Raw genomic sequence first — 16,496 nt, forward strand, 5'->3', positions numbered from 1 at the left:
TTGTCACTGACTTGTGTGTAAGCGGTGTCCTCTTTGGCCGTCTGTAGAAAAGCCAATGTATGAAAAAAAGAAGTGAATTTTACAAATATGCCAGAATATGACATGATCAAACAGTATTTAAAGAAAATATGAGACTGAATCTGCACTCTTTACAGAATTGGCAACAAAAGAACTGACAACAGTGATCAAATAAAACAGAAACAAAGAAAATTGTATAAATCATTGCATATTCTGCATTTGTACTCATACTGAAATATTAGCATTTTTAAAATGTCATTTACGCCAAGTTATGCAAAGGAACAAAATGGGGGAAAATCAAGACTTACAGCAAAAGAATGAAAAGCTTCAGAAAAATCAATACGTTTTACTTCACTCTGAATAGGAACGGAAAAAAGGATTGAATTAAAAAACATAACTCCATCAAAATACAGCCACCTTTTCAATTAATCATTAATAGGGTTGCTACATTTCAATGAAATTTAGGCACACAAGTCAGTAATAATCAAAAAACGTAACTGGCAAAAGCTCCTATTCTGTACCTTCACACTGGTCCCAGGCTAACATGAGACCCAGACAGCATGTCTCGAACCTCACACACACATATGTTCACTCATTTATTTGGGGCAATGTATTCGCAAGCACTTGGCCATGAGTACCACTATGAAAAGGGGACAGTTTTGAATATCTCAATCTAGGATGTCATTTGAAACCCAACAGATTCAAAAGATAACACATAGGCCCCAAGCTCGGCAGTGGAAACTTGACCAAACTGCCTGGTATTCAGGTATGTGATGGGTGGAAATTGGGTGGTTTTACTGTGGTGGTGGCATGACATGGTGGTGGAAGGGTCTCTGTTTGGTTAGAGCCACAAGTTTCTGTTGTGCTGCCCTAGTAACCGACTAGGGAAGTTGGTTCTCAAGCTAATTTAAAGTTTTTCTCTATACCTCTCAACTTGTTTGGATTAGAGTGTTTTAAAAGCCAAAATGAATTTAAAATTACATCAAAACATCTATGCATGATCACTGTGTTATTATCAGGCAAATGCATGTACGTTTAACGTAATCAATGGATTTGCATTTTTTTTCTTTCTGTTGTTTAAGGTTGGTGCTATAGCTCTTCAGGATACTTCAGTGTGAACCTCCTCCAGGCTGGGGACTAACACACAACCTTCGTCTCATGAGAAGTATCCTTAGCCCAGGGCTGAGTACAGTGTGAAGGTGATAAGTATCCTTAGCCCAGGGCTGAGTACAGTCAGTGTGAAGGTGAGAAGTATACTTAGCCCAGGGCTGAGTACATTATGAAGGTGATAAGTATCCTTAGCCCAGGGCTGAGTACAGTGTGATAAGTAGCCTTAGCCCAGGACTGAGTACAGTGTGAAGGTGATAAGTATCCTTAGCCCAGGGCTGAGTACATTATGAAGGTGATAAGTATCCTTAGCCCAGGGCTGAGTACATTATGAAGGTGATAAGTATCCTTAGCCCAGGGCTGAGTACAGTGTGAAGGCACAGACAGTAGGACCACATGAAGTGGGTTAGAAAAAAATAAACAACAAAACAGACTGTCTGTAGTTATACATGACTAATAGACATCTGTATGTCTACACTACAGTAGCTCGTGTTGTATGCCATCTTGCCTATTGCTTACAAAACGATGTCCAAAACAATCACAGAAAGTTCATATATAGGTCCTTAGTTTGAGGGCGATCGCGGCTGGCGGAAACAGAAGCACATGCGTAGGGCCAATGATTTTCCGTTTAAAAAAAATGCATTTTCCGTTTCAGCTCATTTTGTTCACCCTGAGGTTGATGAGATTGATGGCTTAAAATGAGTGAATAATATGTGCCCTTCTTAGATTGTTGTTTGCCAGCCATCAACAGAACAGAGCGCGTGAATGTGACTGAATGTGGCTTTAGCGGACGTGTGTGGGTCAACTGTTGAAAAGGGGGGCGTGGTCGGAGCAGAGTTCAGCGCAGACGTGACATTTTCTCAGTGGTTTTGTTCTTTAATTAATGTTTGTTCATCGTTGCAATCGTTGTTGTGTTTATTTGAAAGAAATATAGCCTTGCAGCCCAAAATACAGGGGAATTTGGGTGATTTGTATGCACAAAATGATATTTCCGTTTCAAAGTTGCAATTCCGTTTCAAAGTGTTCATTCCGCGAATTCCGTCCGTTTTCCGTTATCGCGGAAAATCATTGGCCCTACATGCGCACTGTTGCACAAAAAGACATGATTCCAAGCGAGCGGTGAAGGAGTGGTCAGACATGATTCCAAGCGAGCGGTGAAGGAGTGGTCAAAGACATGATTCCAAGCGAGCGCTAGTGGTCAAAGACATGATTCCAAGCGAGCGCTGAAGGAGTGGTCAAAGACATGATTCCAAGCGAGCGGTGAAGGAGTGGTCAAAGACATGATTCCAAGCGAGCGCTGAAGGAGTGGTCAAAGCTCAAAGACACTACGTGGGCATAGCCAGGCTGAAGTTAATTAGTGAAACGTTTGGATAAAGAGGACCTATTATGTTTTTCGGATTTTCCCCCTTTCTTCTAGTGCGTTACATATCCTTTTGTGCATGTTAACAGTCTGCAAAGTTCGTAAGCCCAAAGTACACGGCAGAGGGAGTTACTCTCTCCCACAGAAAGCACTTTTCTCAGCTGCCTGAAACAACTTGTTGGAATTCCAGCCCTTTTCCCTTGTTGCAAAATGACGCAATCGCGTCACACACCCTTACTGCCCGCCTAGCTGACTAATCCGAGCACATTGGGTTCATCAAACATTGACATTGAACACTGCTGAGCAAGCCTTTTAAACTGAATGAGTCAGACGAGATTACAATCTAGAGAGATGGCTCTATCGCCGCAGGTTCTAGACAGTGTTTTAGAAGGAATAAACCGCAGTGCCTCTGGTCAGACCAGTTTTAAAATACACTAGCCACATCTCTCCAACTGACTGTTATATTGTTATGGGTATGGGATTTTAAAATACACATCTCTCCAACTGACTGTTATATTGTTATGGGTATGGGATTTTAAAATACACTAGCCACATCTCTCCAACTGACTGTTATATTGTTATGGGTATGTGATTTTGAACCTGTTAAATAAGAAAATGTTTTTCCTCACAGATATGACATGCTATCGTTATCATTTTGTCAAAATCGATATAGTCCATCTCATGTCCATTCTGGAGAATTAATTTAGGCCTAAATGTAAAGTGTCCAAAGCTCACATCTGAAATGTTAAATGTTTCAGCAGACATTGTGGGACTTGTGGGAGCAGAAGAAACCTGTTCAGTTTTTTTTAGTAGGCTACATTCAGCCCTTTCCCAAAAAGCATTATCTACATATGGTATGGTGATCGAAAGAATGATCTTAAGCTTTTACTGCAACAGCACATTAGGTTTGTCTCAGGTAACTAAGGTATTCGATGTTAATTCGATTGAAACGTTATCCTTTATGAAACGCAAAAGCAGCAGTGACCAGTATGAATGGGGAATGCTTAAGATATGGGAGGTTGCGAGCCATCTTTATGTTGATGAATCTAAGGACCTGGGCCAGCCTGAATGCAATGTCTTTCTGTATTCCATTACGGCCAAGAAAAGAGCTCTTTTGGGGAAAATGTGCTGGTGTGGCACTGCATTACTTCTTCGGCCTTTGTCTAATAAGACTCCAAAATGTGAATAGAAATAATAAGAACTTTTGTCTATTCACATCATGGACGACATTCGCTTGCTGCTGACTGAGCACTTAAATTAAGTTGGACAAATTAGAAGACACTCCAGTCTTTCAAGGAGTTTAACCTTTTCAAAAAAACATTTTATAATTTTTGTTAAAGTCTGCCAGAATATGTGTGAACTGTGTGTGAGGACTTCAGCCGTTTTCGCTGTCAAACTAGGGCCCACAACGTCATATGTGAGAGCAGTGTGAAGGTGCCATTTATGTGCAACAGAAGAATAAGAACCTCCATTCCAGAAAATAATGTCCCACACTAACCTTCTTCTGGCGCGAGCGACACACTAGAACGATGAGGACCAGCAGAAGGATGGCGCCCATCCCCACAATGATGAGGGGGAAATTGGACACCAGTGTGACAATGAGCAGCAGAGTCCTCATCTGGGCAGCAGATTCATCATCAATAGTGGCAGTCTGGAGACACAGACACATTTACAGGTAGGTTAAGGGATATTCATTCACTCTTTCTCTAATAGTTCAACAACTGCTCTTTACATTTCAGTCGGTGTCAGGACTGCAAAACTTCAAGGAGTATCTCTTACCTCATTTACATACATGAGGGGGAAAATAGTCCCATTGAGGTGTTTTGTTTTACTGAAAAAAAGAAGGAAATGTGGTTAGAATGCAAGGCTGTTAACCATTGACATTTGAAATATTGAGCTAGATGCATGTCAGCATCATTTGTGTGATCACACTCACGGGAAGCCACTGACTCTCTGCAGGATGATGTTCAGTTGGGCTCTCTTGCAGGCACGGATAGGCAGGCCTGTCGTCTGGAGAGGAAATCATTCATGTTATTTAACTACATGCACCGATTGCTCATAATGAGCTATCCAAAAGGTGGTTAAGTCATCTGTTATCAGGTTAATCAGAGAGCAGAAATGTCCACCCATGCTTCCTAAAGACTGTGCCCATAGGTTGGACTGCCACGGTGGGCACTTTTCACACCATACATTCAACCAGTTCACTTCACTTCACTTCAGTTCAGTAGGGTTGAGATCATGTGACAACACTGACTAATTCATTATAGAAAAAAAAAAAAGGAGCTGACTTCTTCCTTAAATAGGTCTGGTATAATTTGGAGCAGTGCTTTGGTCATTGTCCTGTAGCAGGAGGAAACTGGCTAAAGTCAAGCACCATTCACAGGGCATGGCATGGTGTTGCATAACAGTATCAAATCTTGACTAGGGAAGGCCATCACACTTCCGCCCTTACCAGCACCCAAGCACATTGTTTGCCACTGTGCTTGACAGATAGTATCAAGCACTAGTCCATGACGAAACACATTCGATTTCTGTCCATACTTTTTTTTACAATTATCCTCCATCTAGTGTCTGCCATTACTAGTTCTAATGTAAATATGCAAAAGAACAGTCTGGACTCGTTGAGCATCTGCCAATGAACATATCCAAGTGTGGCACCCGAGGTATATGAGGCATACAGTGTGTGGGTAGCAGAAAAGAATGCACTTTGAGGTAGTAATACAGCTGTGCACATTTTCTACCTTGCCAATTATCCCAAACGTATTTGTATCTGGTCCTCTATTCTACACTGCATTTTGGTTTTGATAAGGAACTAGTTTTGGCATCATCTTCAAATCTTCAAAATGTATGGTATATGGTCATTTGTTTCCAGTAGCTGCCCAGACTGTGCACTATGTAGTTCTGTGATCCAGGATGGACCTCCAGGATGGACCACCCCGCAAAATGTAAGAAAAGCTTTTAAGGCATGACATTGCCAACTGTATTGCCAAGTTAGCATGCCAGCAAGGTTTTATTAGTGCCAACTGTGCTGTTGTTGTTTTTTTAAAGTGGCATTATGTAGGAATTGTACTTCAGGGTTAGGGTTTGGATTAGCAGTTTTACCTTAAAATTGGGGCGCTACAATGACGTTTAATATGGAGAATCACCTCCGTGCCAATGCCATACCAGGGTCTGTGGGCATATTACTGCGTTGTGTAGTTTTGCCTGAAGCCGCCCGGTTACTACTGTCTGCCGAACTAGTAAGTAGCTTATTTGCCGTCTTGCTTTGTCTTGTGTTGCACTTGCTTGATGTTTGACTGTGTTAGGAAAGTTGTTGACTCACTAGTTTGTCATAGTAAGCTAATTTCAAGAGGTTTCGCTAGGTTTAGCCGCTAGCATCTCGTTAGCGATTAGCAATTCCTACATAATGCCACTTTAAGTTAGCTAGTTAGTGTTAGACCAAAAAAAAAAAAACTCCTTATTATTGCTTTAAACTTGGTTTTGAATGGTCAATTCACCATAAGTGCAGTAGAAATGAAAAGCACTACATGTCCTTCAAATGTTTTACATTCATTTCATCAAACTACTAAACCTACCGGATTCAGGTCCAAATAGGTTTCATGGTCTTCCTTATTTGGGTTCATCCCCTCAATGGCATTTATGTATTTGTCCTCAGCCTGATAGAAGTGTGGGAAGGAGACGACTATTGGTGCACCTGAAGAACACAGAGGAGAAACAAAGGGTTTTAAACATCTTATCTTAATGGAGCACAACAAGCAACGTACAAAAATGTAACATAGCTTGCATTAAATAGCAGGTATACCAATCCATCCAGGATTTTGAGATGTTTGTTTGTGATCAAAATGACAGAACGTGTGATGGTGGTTTCTAAAAATTTGCAAGAACTTGTTTCTCTACAAACTCCACTTAAAATGTAGGGACTCTTCAAGCTGGGCCCAATTTTTAGATCTTTTTGGGTCTAAACTTTTACTAAGAACAATTAACGCTCGAAATCGGTCCAATATGGAGTTAGAACGCTATAACTGGCAACCGCAAAACGGCTATACAAGTAATCCCATAGGGCAAGCATCTGCGTCAAAGTAAACCGCTTGTTAACACCACTGACAGGCTCATAATGTTATTAGCCCATTTGTATGTATTCAGTCGGTCGTCTTGAGTGGAGATGGCATTTAGACGTGTCCGACAACATGGAAAGGTGTCTATTTACCTAAATAACTGTTAAGAAACTGTAGAAAATTACAGTATTCAAAATCTGTTGACCATTCCTGGCCTAACATCACTGATATTCTACTTACTGAAATGATCCTTCAATAGCCCTATGCGTGAATTTAGGAATGGGCCTTTACTTTTAAATGCCATCTCCACTCAAGACGACCGGCTGAATAAATACAAATTGGCTGCAACAGTTGGACACAACAACGTGCCTTAAGTATAAGATCGTGTTTGAACTTTGAACTCTATTCAAAATTTCACAACTGAATGCAAGGCAGAATAACATAATGTGTAAGTAGTTCATTCAACTTTAAAAGAGAGAACAGTTGAGCTGTAGATCCAGCTGCGTCATGAACGTTAAGCTTACGTCTAATACCGAACTAACTTGACTGCGATCATCAAGCCATCACACACCTGACACCAAACGAGTGAGAAGCAGTGGTAGTGGTGGTTGAGACAGACCGTGCCTAACCTTATGCCACCACCAGGGGGCCAGAAGAAGCAGAAATGAGTAGCAGCAATCAAGGCTTATTTTCTGCGATGTTACCACATCACAATTTATGTGATAAATGAGAAAATATGCAGCGCTACGCAAAAATGTTTTTGCATTGAATTTGCAAATCACGTAAACATGAAGGGACTGGTATACTCAGAGATATCATTACATAATTTATCATCACATTTTGTGTATTTGAAAAATGTGATTAGATATCATGGGAAACTGGGGAGCTGCCTCGTCCTGTTGATGTGAAGTCTGAGGTAAACTCATTGTGCTTTTGAAAGTCAAGGCTATGACTGTGAGGAGGAAACACATGAGGAACTGTGTGTTCTTAGACATTAGAACATTTGAAGTGTCCGTGTGGAGATGGGCCAAGAGTGTGGCCACTGAGACAGAGGTCGTTCATATTCAAAAGACAAGGCAAGCAAAGACTTAATTTGCTACATGTGCTTATATTCATTAACAGTAATATTAGAGATAATCACATCACTATCACCTTTCATTTCCATTCCAAGAAAATAAATACTTCTTAAAATGATTGAGAAGTGCAACCACATTCATCACACCTCATAAGCCTACTCTAAACATTCATATTATATAAAGCAATACTACATATAGCCCACCACTGGATTCTGTCATTTGCTTTTTTTAGGCAGACGTGCATCGACTGGTTATGACAAAGGTCAAAGCAGGACGACATGTCGCAACCCAAATGCTGCATTGCCATCAGTTAGGTAAATGGAAATTGGGTAATTGATTAAGCCACAGCAGTTTAGTTTGCTGACAGTTGTACATCACCGGTGTCTTTCAGAACACGCATCACACTCAAACTGATCTAAGCACAAGAAAGAAAACGTTACCCGCTTATATTATGTTTTACAAAAGAGCCTCATTGTAAACCACCATTACACTCCCTTCACAAATGTATGTTTGGGGCTCTATTCAAACGAAACTTTAAGGGTACATCCACTGTCCATTTTTATATTCCTCACCACGTAGCCATTTTTAAATATCATAAGGTTTGGAGATGGACATTCAAAACCTCCACAAGTTATTTTGGTAGGAGATAAAATGACATCAAATGAAACTGCTTTGAAGCGTATGAGTTGGCAGCCCTGATAATAATTTACATAGCTAGACCAAAATACCTGTGCTAGGCTACTCTATTTAGGCAGCCAACAGGAAAATCACAAACAAGTGATTCTTACATGGTTGTCACATAAACATGTCACATGTTTAGGATTATCTTTCTGGTGTGAATCACGTATAGGACAACATCAACCAATATTATTATTATTAGTGGAAGAAGTCTGCCACTCTTACATGATTCAAGAAATATTGATTTGATATTATGCTTACTAGCAGCAGTGATTTACAGAGGAAAGCAAGTTTAAGATGAAGTTATCCAAGAGTGGCTGTAAACCTCCTAAATAATGAACCATGTTTGTGTGTCCAAGAGAAAGCTCATACAACAGCCTGTAGAGTAAACACACAACCCATTACATCTGAAGTGTATTGGTGTATTAGGGAGGGAGTTTTTGTTTACCTTCCCGGCAGACGCTGACTTTGAGCACACCTTTGCCCAGGCAGTCACCAGCAGGGACACAAAAGCCGGCGTTGGCAGGATTTTTGTCCGGGCTCTCTAGCACGTCAGAAGGCGGGGCAAACCGGTACGCAGGAATGCCCTTTACAACCTCGTCCCTCACATAGCCAAGATGAATGGATCTGTTATCAGTGAGTTCAAAGAACAGTTCAGTGATAGCTTGACAAGGATTCAATGAGATATAGTACACACACACACACACACACACACACACACACACACACACACACACACACACACACACACACACACACACACACACGTTACATCAGCATAAGAATCTGTCAATCATCATGGAAGGGGAAACGGAACTAGAAACATAACTAAAATGTTCGCATTACTGCAAATCTACCATCATCAGCCTGGGAAAAACGCCTGGTGATTATTTAATTTTCCTTATATTGATTTTGCCATGACCTTCACTATGTAGTTCAGCAGGATAACAATAATTTCATTCTCCTATAAAGTCTAAAGCTGATTTGAGCACAAAAACATTGGGGTCGCTAAGGCAACGCTGAAAATGACAGTGAGCTACATCGCTAGTATTTCTTTAGGAGGAACCTAGTTCAACTTCAGCTTCCATGTACAAAACAAAAAACTGGTCTCTTAATATCCTCGGGTTTCCAGTAAGAACTGGGTGTGTTAAGTTGTTAAAGCAAATACACACCTAGGGTATTATGGGATATTTTACACGTCATGTTTAACTTCAAGACAAACATGAGCAAAAGCACACAAGACAGTGACAAATAACATCGTTTCATTTGCCACAACCAAACTGGTTTCAATAACAACAGAAATTACACAAACTGATCAGGGATCAGTAGAAGAACATAGACTGTACCGGCACAAGTCGGCTGCAAAAATGTACAACAGTTCATCTCTTGATAGGAGAGGGTGGAACACACTGCCATCGGTCCCATTGATCATGTTGCTCTGGTTGGATGACCACCATGACATTTGCCTGCAGGAGACCAAAAACACACAAACATACAGTCAGTCACCAATGAATTAGGATCCAAGCCTGTTTGGAATGCTTTCCAAAGCTAAATGTTACTGAAATGCTATCGAAAGCTAAATGTTACTGAAATGCTATCGTGTATTGAAGAATCCACTTGTACTTGCACCATTTGTTTCAACCCTTATATGTGAACATATCTTGACAAAATCATTCAGATATTTACCGTAATCCATTCCACGAGTCGATCTTTCCGTAGTTCAAGTAATCGTTTTCACCAGTATTGAAGACAAATTCTCCTTCATGGGTTCCATTTTTCTGTGTGGTATTTAAAAAAAAAAGACTTTGCTATGAACGCTACTGTGTGCATTTTAAGTGCTGTACAGAAAGTGAAAAGGCAATTTTGTGTGATTTTCAGTACTGTGTCCTGACACTCAAAACACTAGGGGACCGCCTATAGTACAACCATAAACGCAGTACCCAAACATGATATTGAAAGTAATGTTTAGAAATGTAAGAGAAATGAAAGAGAAAAAAAGGGTTTATTCAACTAGTAAAAATAGCTAGAGGACATGAACTAGAGAAGGATCCATCTACAAAATCAAGACTCTTGCCTCATAGAATATCCCTGGAACAAATAGAAAACAATAGAACTTGGAATTGTTTTTCGATCATAGTGGCGATACCATGCTGCCTGTGTTGGTCACAGTCACTGGTTGAAACTGATCTTTGCTCCACACAGTATCTGCATTTATGGCTTGTAAACAAGCAAGCCAGAGGAAATCACTCAAGGACAAATGTTAGTGGTCCCATCCCTTCTAAGATATACACACCCTCTTGGACTTTCATAACACACTTGCACGTGGGAATATCTGCCACTATCTTGTAGGGCGTTCCGCTGGGCAGCAAAAGCCCCTCAAACCTCCCGCTTGACTCGAGGAGATGAGTCTACAAATGTGCTCACTTTAAGGAGCGCTCCATGCTCAAACCTCCCGCTTGACTCGAGGAGATGAGTCTACAAATGTGCTCACTTTAAGGAGCGCTCCATGTTCAAACCTCCCGCTTGACTCCAGGAGAGGAGTCTACAAATGTGCTCACTTTAAGGAGCGCTCCATGTTCAAACCTCCCGCTTGACTCCAGGAGAGGAGTCTACAAATGTGCTCACTTTAAGGAGCGCTCCATGTTCAAACCTCCCGCTTGACTCCAGGAGAGGAGTCTACAAATGTGCTCACTTTAAGGAGCGCTCCATGTTCAAACCTCCCGCTTGACTCCAGGAGATGAGTCTACAAATGTGCTCACTTTAAGGAGCGCTCCATGTTCAAACCTCCCGCTTGACTCCAGGAGAGGAGTCTACAAATGTGCTCACTTTAAGGAGCGCTCCATGCTGCCATGCAAGTGAGCACTTGTGTGAGGTGTGTTTGACATACATTCAAAGCGATGACAGGAGGACAAAGACGACAATTAACCCAAAATGCAATGCAGATGCTCACCTTATACATGAGTCCAAAATACTCATCAACGTCAGGTTTCAAGGAGTGCAGCTTGGACATCAGAGGATGCTTGAAACCCCAAAGAATCTCTTGAACTGTTCGGGTCATGAAGATATTGATGCCCTGGGAGTTCATCCAGATGGACACCGCAGTGCGAAGGAAAAATGAGTAGGAGTTCAGCTCATTCATCACAGCCTACAAGGAGAGAGAGAGAGGAAGGCTGAGCAGAGGGTTTCTGGGGAAAGGTCATTTGGCATAAGAACCGGTCATGTTCCAAAACAGACCGTAGAGAAGCTCAAACACAATAGACACAAACGCATACTCACCACAACAGGAATGTTGACTGTTGTCAAGAGGTCAACCTCTGGATCTCCCACAGACTTATTCCGCAAAAACACAAAGCTTTTTGGATTCAAGGCATAAATCTTTGTGCCATTCTCCAAAAAAGTCACATTTTCTCGTGGTCGATATTCCCTGAAAGAGCATGACCGATACATGTGAAAGTAGCCAACACACACTTCCAACACCTTAAAATCTCATAAATCGTAATTGCTTTGGGAAAAGGAAACGCATTGGTTGTTTATGTTGCAAGCTTGACACGTCCTTGACAGTACGCCAATGTTTTACACTGAAACCTTGATAATAATCAAGATGTTCCTGGCAGTCACAACAAAGATGAGGGGCATTTCTCAGGGACAAAACAGGGATTTCCTTGGAAATGACATCCGTTTAACCCACAACCAGTCAAAAGTTTGTGAACCAGACACCATGTTTATATTGACATGTTTGCCCTGCAGATTTCCTGAGTATTTCCGTGCAGCTGAGTATATTGGCCACATGATCTGCAAATGCAGCCCTTCAGGGAATGATTTTTGAAAAAAAAAATTCCAAGCTGGCGTATTCAAACTTTTGACTTCAAGTGGTGTATCTTGTATTTCCCCAGTATAAACTAAACATCTGTTAAGGAGACACTTAAAAAATGTTTTTCCCATACCTGTAAGTGTAGGGCCCTATTTGTGTAACCGAAGGCTTTCCGCCAGCTAGAACAACATCGGGGTTGGAGACGTTGAAGAAATAATACTCCATGTAAACGGGTGGAGGTGGGTTGATCCAAGAATCTAAGACTCGACTGTTTTTAGTCAAAGTCATTTCCTGAAGAAAAAGAAAAACAGAGGTCAAGGCACACAACTGACAATGTCCCCTTGTCAAAACATATGCAGGCAAAACATCACAAGGCCACTCATTTCCAAGTATCTGTGAAATTCCTACAAGATATATATATATATATATATGGTTAGCTACAATATTTGCTACAATCATTCTCTGACTCCTTATGAAGTTTACAAAGCGGTGTAAGCAAAAATATGTTTATCTGCAATGTTAATGAGTAAACAACATCTGGGGGGGGAAAAAAAAAATCAAACCTAGGCATCTACTAAAACTAGGCCTGAAAAAAATGACTGTTCAAACTAAAAACTGTTACAATACAAAACATTTAATAAAAGATACAGTTTGCATTTCTGGCGAAAGGTTTCTGATATATGAGCTCAACAGCCAATCAGATTTCACCCCTCCCTTCCGTGCTCCTCACAGTGTGTGTAAAGTGTGGTTGAAACAGATCATGTTAATATGAAATGTTTCAGAAATCAGAACAGCTCAACTTGACATTGGCATGGTGTGACGAAAAAGGTAGCCTTGAGCCTTTAAACTTGAACCACCTTCAACTAAGATGGCCTTCAGTTAAGATTAAATCTCATTGCAAAGAGCTAATTTACCAACCTTGGGAATGGGGTGAGAGGCAGTTGTCATGCACCAATCAACAAAACGAAAATATTTTCAAATCCTTCATACAAATTCAAATAAACATACCACAATCATCTTTACACATGCTCAATCCATTACCCGTGGGAATACCCCACACAACACTACAATTAATGAGGAACATTTTATTTATTTATTTTTTTAAGGAAAATGAGCCAACCAAGTTGAGCAGTACCAGATTGTATAAACGAACTGGCATGTGTCAATTATCCTACATGCCCAAGAGGCTATATACGATATATTGTGTAGATAGATCTTGTGTAGGTGAAATAACTAGACAATTACACAATATCATCATAGCCTACACATTTGGCATTGATAGCGATTTAACACTTCTGTGTCGGCAATGTTGCCTCACACAGGCATAAAGGCGATGGTTCTGTATTTTTAATGCTGACCTTACATTTTAAAAGAGCAACTTCCTACTTTTTGGCTGGACAGCGCTGTCAGCTTTCGAAGGCACAATTTGACCTCTGAGACAAACCCTACATTTTGGAGATTCCTCTTTAGGTCGGTACCAGGCACAAATAAAAGTTGGAGGGCAATAGAATTCCAAGTATTTCAGAGGAAGGTGGTCTCGCTATCCTTTTGCAGTGAGAAGACCCTTCCCCCTACGCATTCTCCGAGACACCTCCCAACCACCGCTACACTAGAGCTGACCGGCATATGTAGGAATAGACATGGAGCCCCACCGAGACGACGGAAGTAGAGGTTAACCTAAACTCAACGATAGAATATGATTTCGCATCACATGGTCGGTTGATTTGAGATTGGAAATTGGCCGTCTGTCTGCCCCCTACACGTGGTATAACATTAAATGTTCAACAAAACGTTACAGAAAATCGCCCACACAAGAAATCATTAGTTAATATCGGTATGTACTGCTTGGCTACACTTTCTCAGTGACTGGAGAACGAAATAAACCCTTTCCTGTTACACTGATTCGTTAGCGTTACACCCTATAATTTCCGCATCAAGTTAACGTTCCATGACTGAAGAGATTTAAGAAGCCCAGCCTAAATGAACGCTTACTGTTGGTTTAACGTTACTTGAATTATACCTTTAGCTACAAAGCTAACAAACCACACTTGCTGAAAGAGACCATCTTACCTTTTTCAAGCGACTGTGGATCATCGTTTGGAAGACTTGAGCCACAAGCAGCGCGATCCCGAGAATTAGTAGATGAGCACAGACAATTCCCGTACCATAAATGGCACACGATCTTCTCGTCATATTGTAATATGAGAGTATGACTGATGTAGATTAAGCCAAGTTTTACCCTACCTAATACTAACGCTGAGAGTCTCTGACAACCGCTTCTCTCTTGAATCCGGTTTTCTTTCGTCTTTCCTCGGCAAAGTACTGATCGACTGACCTTTCGGACGCCCTGTCCTTTACTTTACTTCAAAATAAATTTCCTTCAACTCTTAACACAGAGACACCATGCCTCTTCCGTGGTTTCGACAGAGATAAGTGCAGCTGTGACAATACCAGCTGATGTGCAGTGGACGGAGGAACACCTCTGCTCCCTCCCTACTAATTTAAATGAACACGGTCATGCGAGCACAGACGTTTGGGTGATTGAGGCAGTGGGTGTGTTTTAGCTTCACACTATAATATAGTAAATCCTTACCAGTTATTGTGAGGTGATTTTTGGTATTTTCCAAGCAATGTTGATCAAGTTCCACTGCATCTAACCAGATTAATGACTAGATTAACTTGGAAAACAATGACTTTATAGTCGAAATGGTATCGCATGTCTTGTACAATTCATGGCTGGCCAAGGTTCTAAATAATTATAACGATTGTAAACAATACTGAAATGATTTGGCTTAACCTACTTAGAGATTTGTTTTACAAGTTTTAGAAATAGACTCCCGTATGTTGTTCCCGGGTAAAATAATATTGAAGTCAACATTCATAAGAGACACCACAATGTTCATAACCGATACAAGCTAATTCTATGCAAGAGTAATGTTCTGTATTTGTATTTTGGCAAAACTCCTATGGCAGTTATGGTATTCTGAACGGTTCCTTAAGAATCTCCACTGGCCACATGAATAATGTCATGTTGCAGACAACAACGACATTTTTCGTAATCTCTTTTGTTTAATGAACTCTGAATACTATTGGCTAAGGCTGTCCCGGACCACCATCTGAAGACCACTCCCCCTGCACTGAGATTGGTCAAACGCCGATGAGTGTGATGCAGAATTTGATCGACTGATTTTAGGGCGGGGTTTCATTAAAGGTAGAACGAGAAATCCCTGCATGGCCATCAGAGGCTCACCAGAGCAGTCGAACTGTTCAGAAGAACTGGTCCAAACCTCCGACAGTAATATTCTGTAACTGTGCTTTGTAAATAGAGACAGTTGTTGAAATAGTTATTGACAAAAATACATAGTAGACCCAATGTGTGGTAATGGGGTAGGTGTAATGCAGAGAAAGGTCATCATTGAAAGCTTATAACAGGAGGTTTGGTTTTTCTGTTGAAGAAATGAGAACTATTGTATTCATGGTGATTGTGAAATGAGTTGACAACAGAAAGACATGGAAGACCCAACATGTGGTAATGATGTAGGCTTAATGCAGAGAAAGATAATCATTGAAAGTTAGTACCAGGAGACCTTGTTGAAAATGTAACAACTGTTTTATACCATGTGCATGGTGAGTTTTTAAACATAGCAGTGTTTCTTGCAGTGGAATTTTTCAAAATTTCAGGTACAGCATCGCAATGATGTTTAATTAAAGAAGGATGTCTGAAATTAGTATCTTCATATGAAGTGACCTCTTTGCCTAGTATTTTAACATCCTGTGACTACGTACATTTATTTTAGTTCATTGCCCCACATTTTTGGCAAAAGCCGAAGTTGCTTTATAGAATGCAGACAGACAGCAAAACAAAGCAAAAACATATAAACCAATTAAACACAAAGTGCTGTGTTATATTATACTGGAACTACTCAAAAAACTAAGGTAAAAATATTACACACAATTATATTGAGCAAATTCACAATTGTGCTTTTTCAGGGCATACCGTCAAATAAATCATGGAAAAAGAAGCCAAAATCAGCAAAATGAGCAGGGTGTAGGATTTAGGGGGATCCATTAACAGAAATGGAATGTAGTATTCGTAATTATGTTTTCATAATTATGTTTCCATTAGTGAATAATCAGTTGTATGTTCTGTATGTGCGTATAGAGGGATGATAAGAAGAACTAGTAGTTCTTCTTTTCTTCTTTGCTGATGCATTACATGGCAAAAAGCATAGCAAGATGACCTCAGATGTAGAAAACATCCACGTGATGACCACTGCTGACTAAGTGCTGTTGCGTCAGAGAATGCTAACTTCTTTCTACATCCCTAAATCAGAAAAAGTTGGGACGGTGTGTCAAATTTAAATTAAAACTGAAAACAGTGATTTGAAAAT

At 40.5% G+C, this 16,496-nt stretch overlaps 1 protein-coding gene across 1 annotated transcript; it reads right to left on the reverse strand.

Moving 5' to 3' along the window:
- Nucleotides 1–5: 5 nt before the first annotated feature.
- scarb2a (scavenger receptor class B, member 2a) lies at nucleotides 6–14,679 on the reverse strand (the record flags this gene model as incomplete). The annotated part of the gene is made up of 13 exons (XM_042706940.1): nucleotides 14,176–14,679; nucleotides 12,239–12,396; nucleotides 11,571–11,718; nucleotides 11,245–11,439; nucleotides 9,981–10,072; nucleotides 9,641–9,760; nucleotides 8,743–8,921; nucleotides 6,061–6,179; nucleotides 4,422–4,495; nucleotides 4,265–4,316; nucleotides 3,984–4,136; nucleotides 327–374; nucleotides 6–41 (listed from the first exon to the last, which is right to left on the reverse strand). Coding segments are annotated over exons 1-13 (1,497 nt in total), but the record flags the coding sequence as incomplete, so codon positions are not given.
- Between the last annotated feature and the right edge of the window lie 1,817 nt (nucleotides 14,680–16,496).

Source organism: Clupea harengus, unplaced genomic scaffold (genome assembly GCF_900700415.2).
Source record: "Clupea harengus unplaced genomic scaffold, Ch_v2.0.2, whole genome shotgun sequence".
In the NCBI taxonomy this organism is placed as follows: domain Eukaryota; kingdom Metazoa; phylum Chordata; class Actinopteri; order Clupeiformes; family Clupeidae; genus Clupea; species Clupea harengus.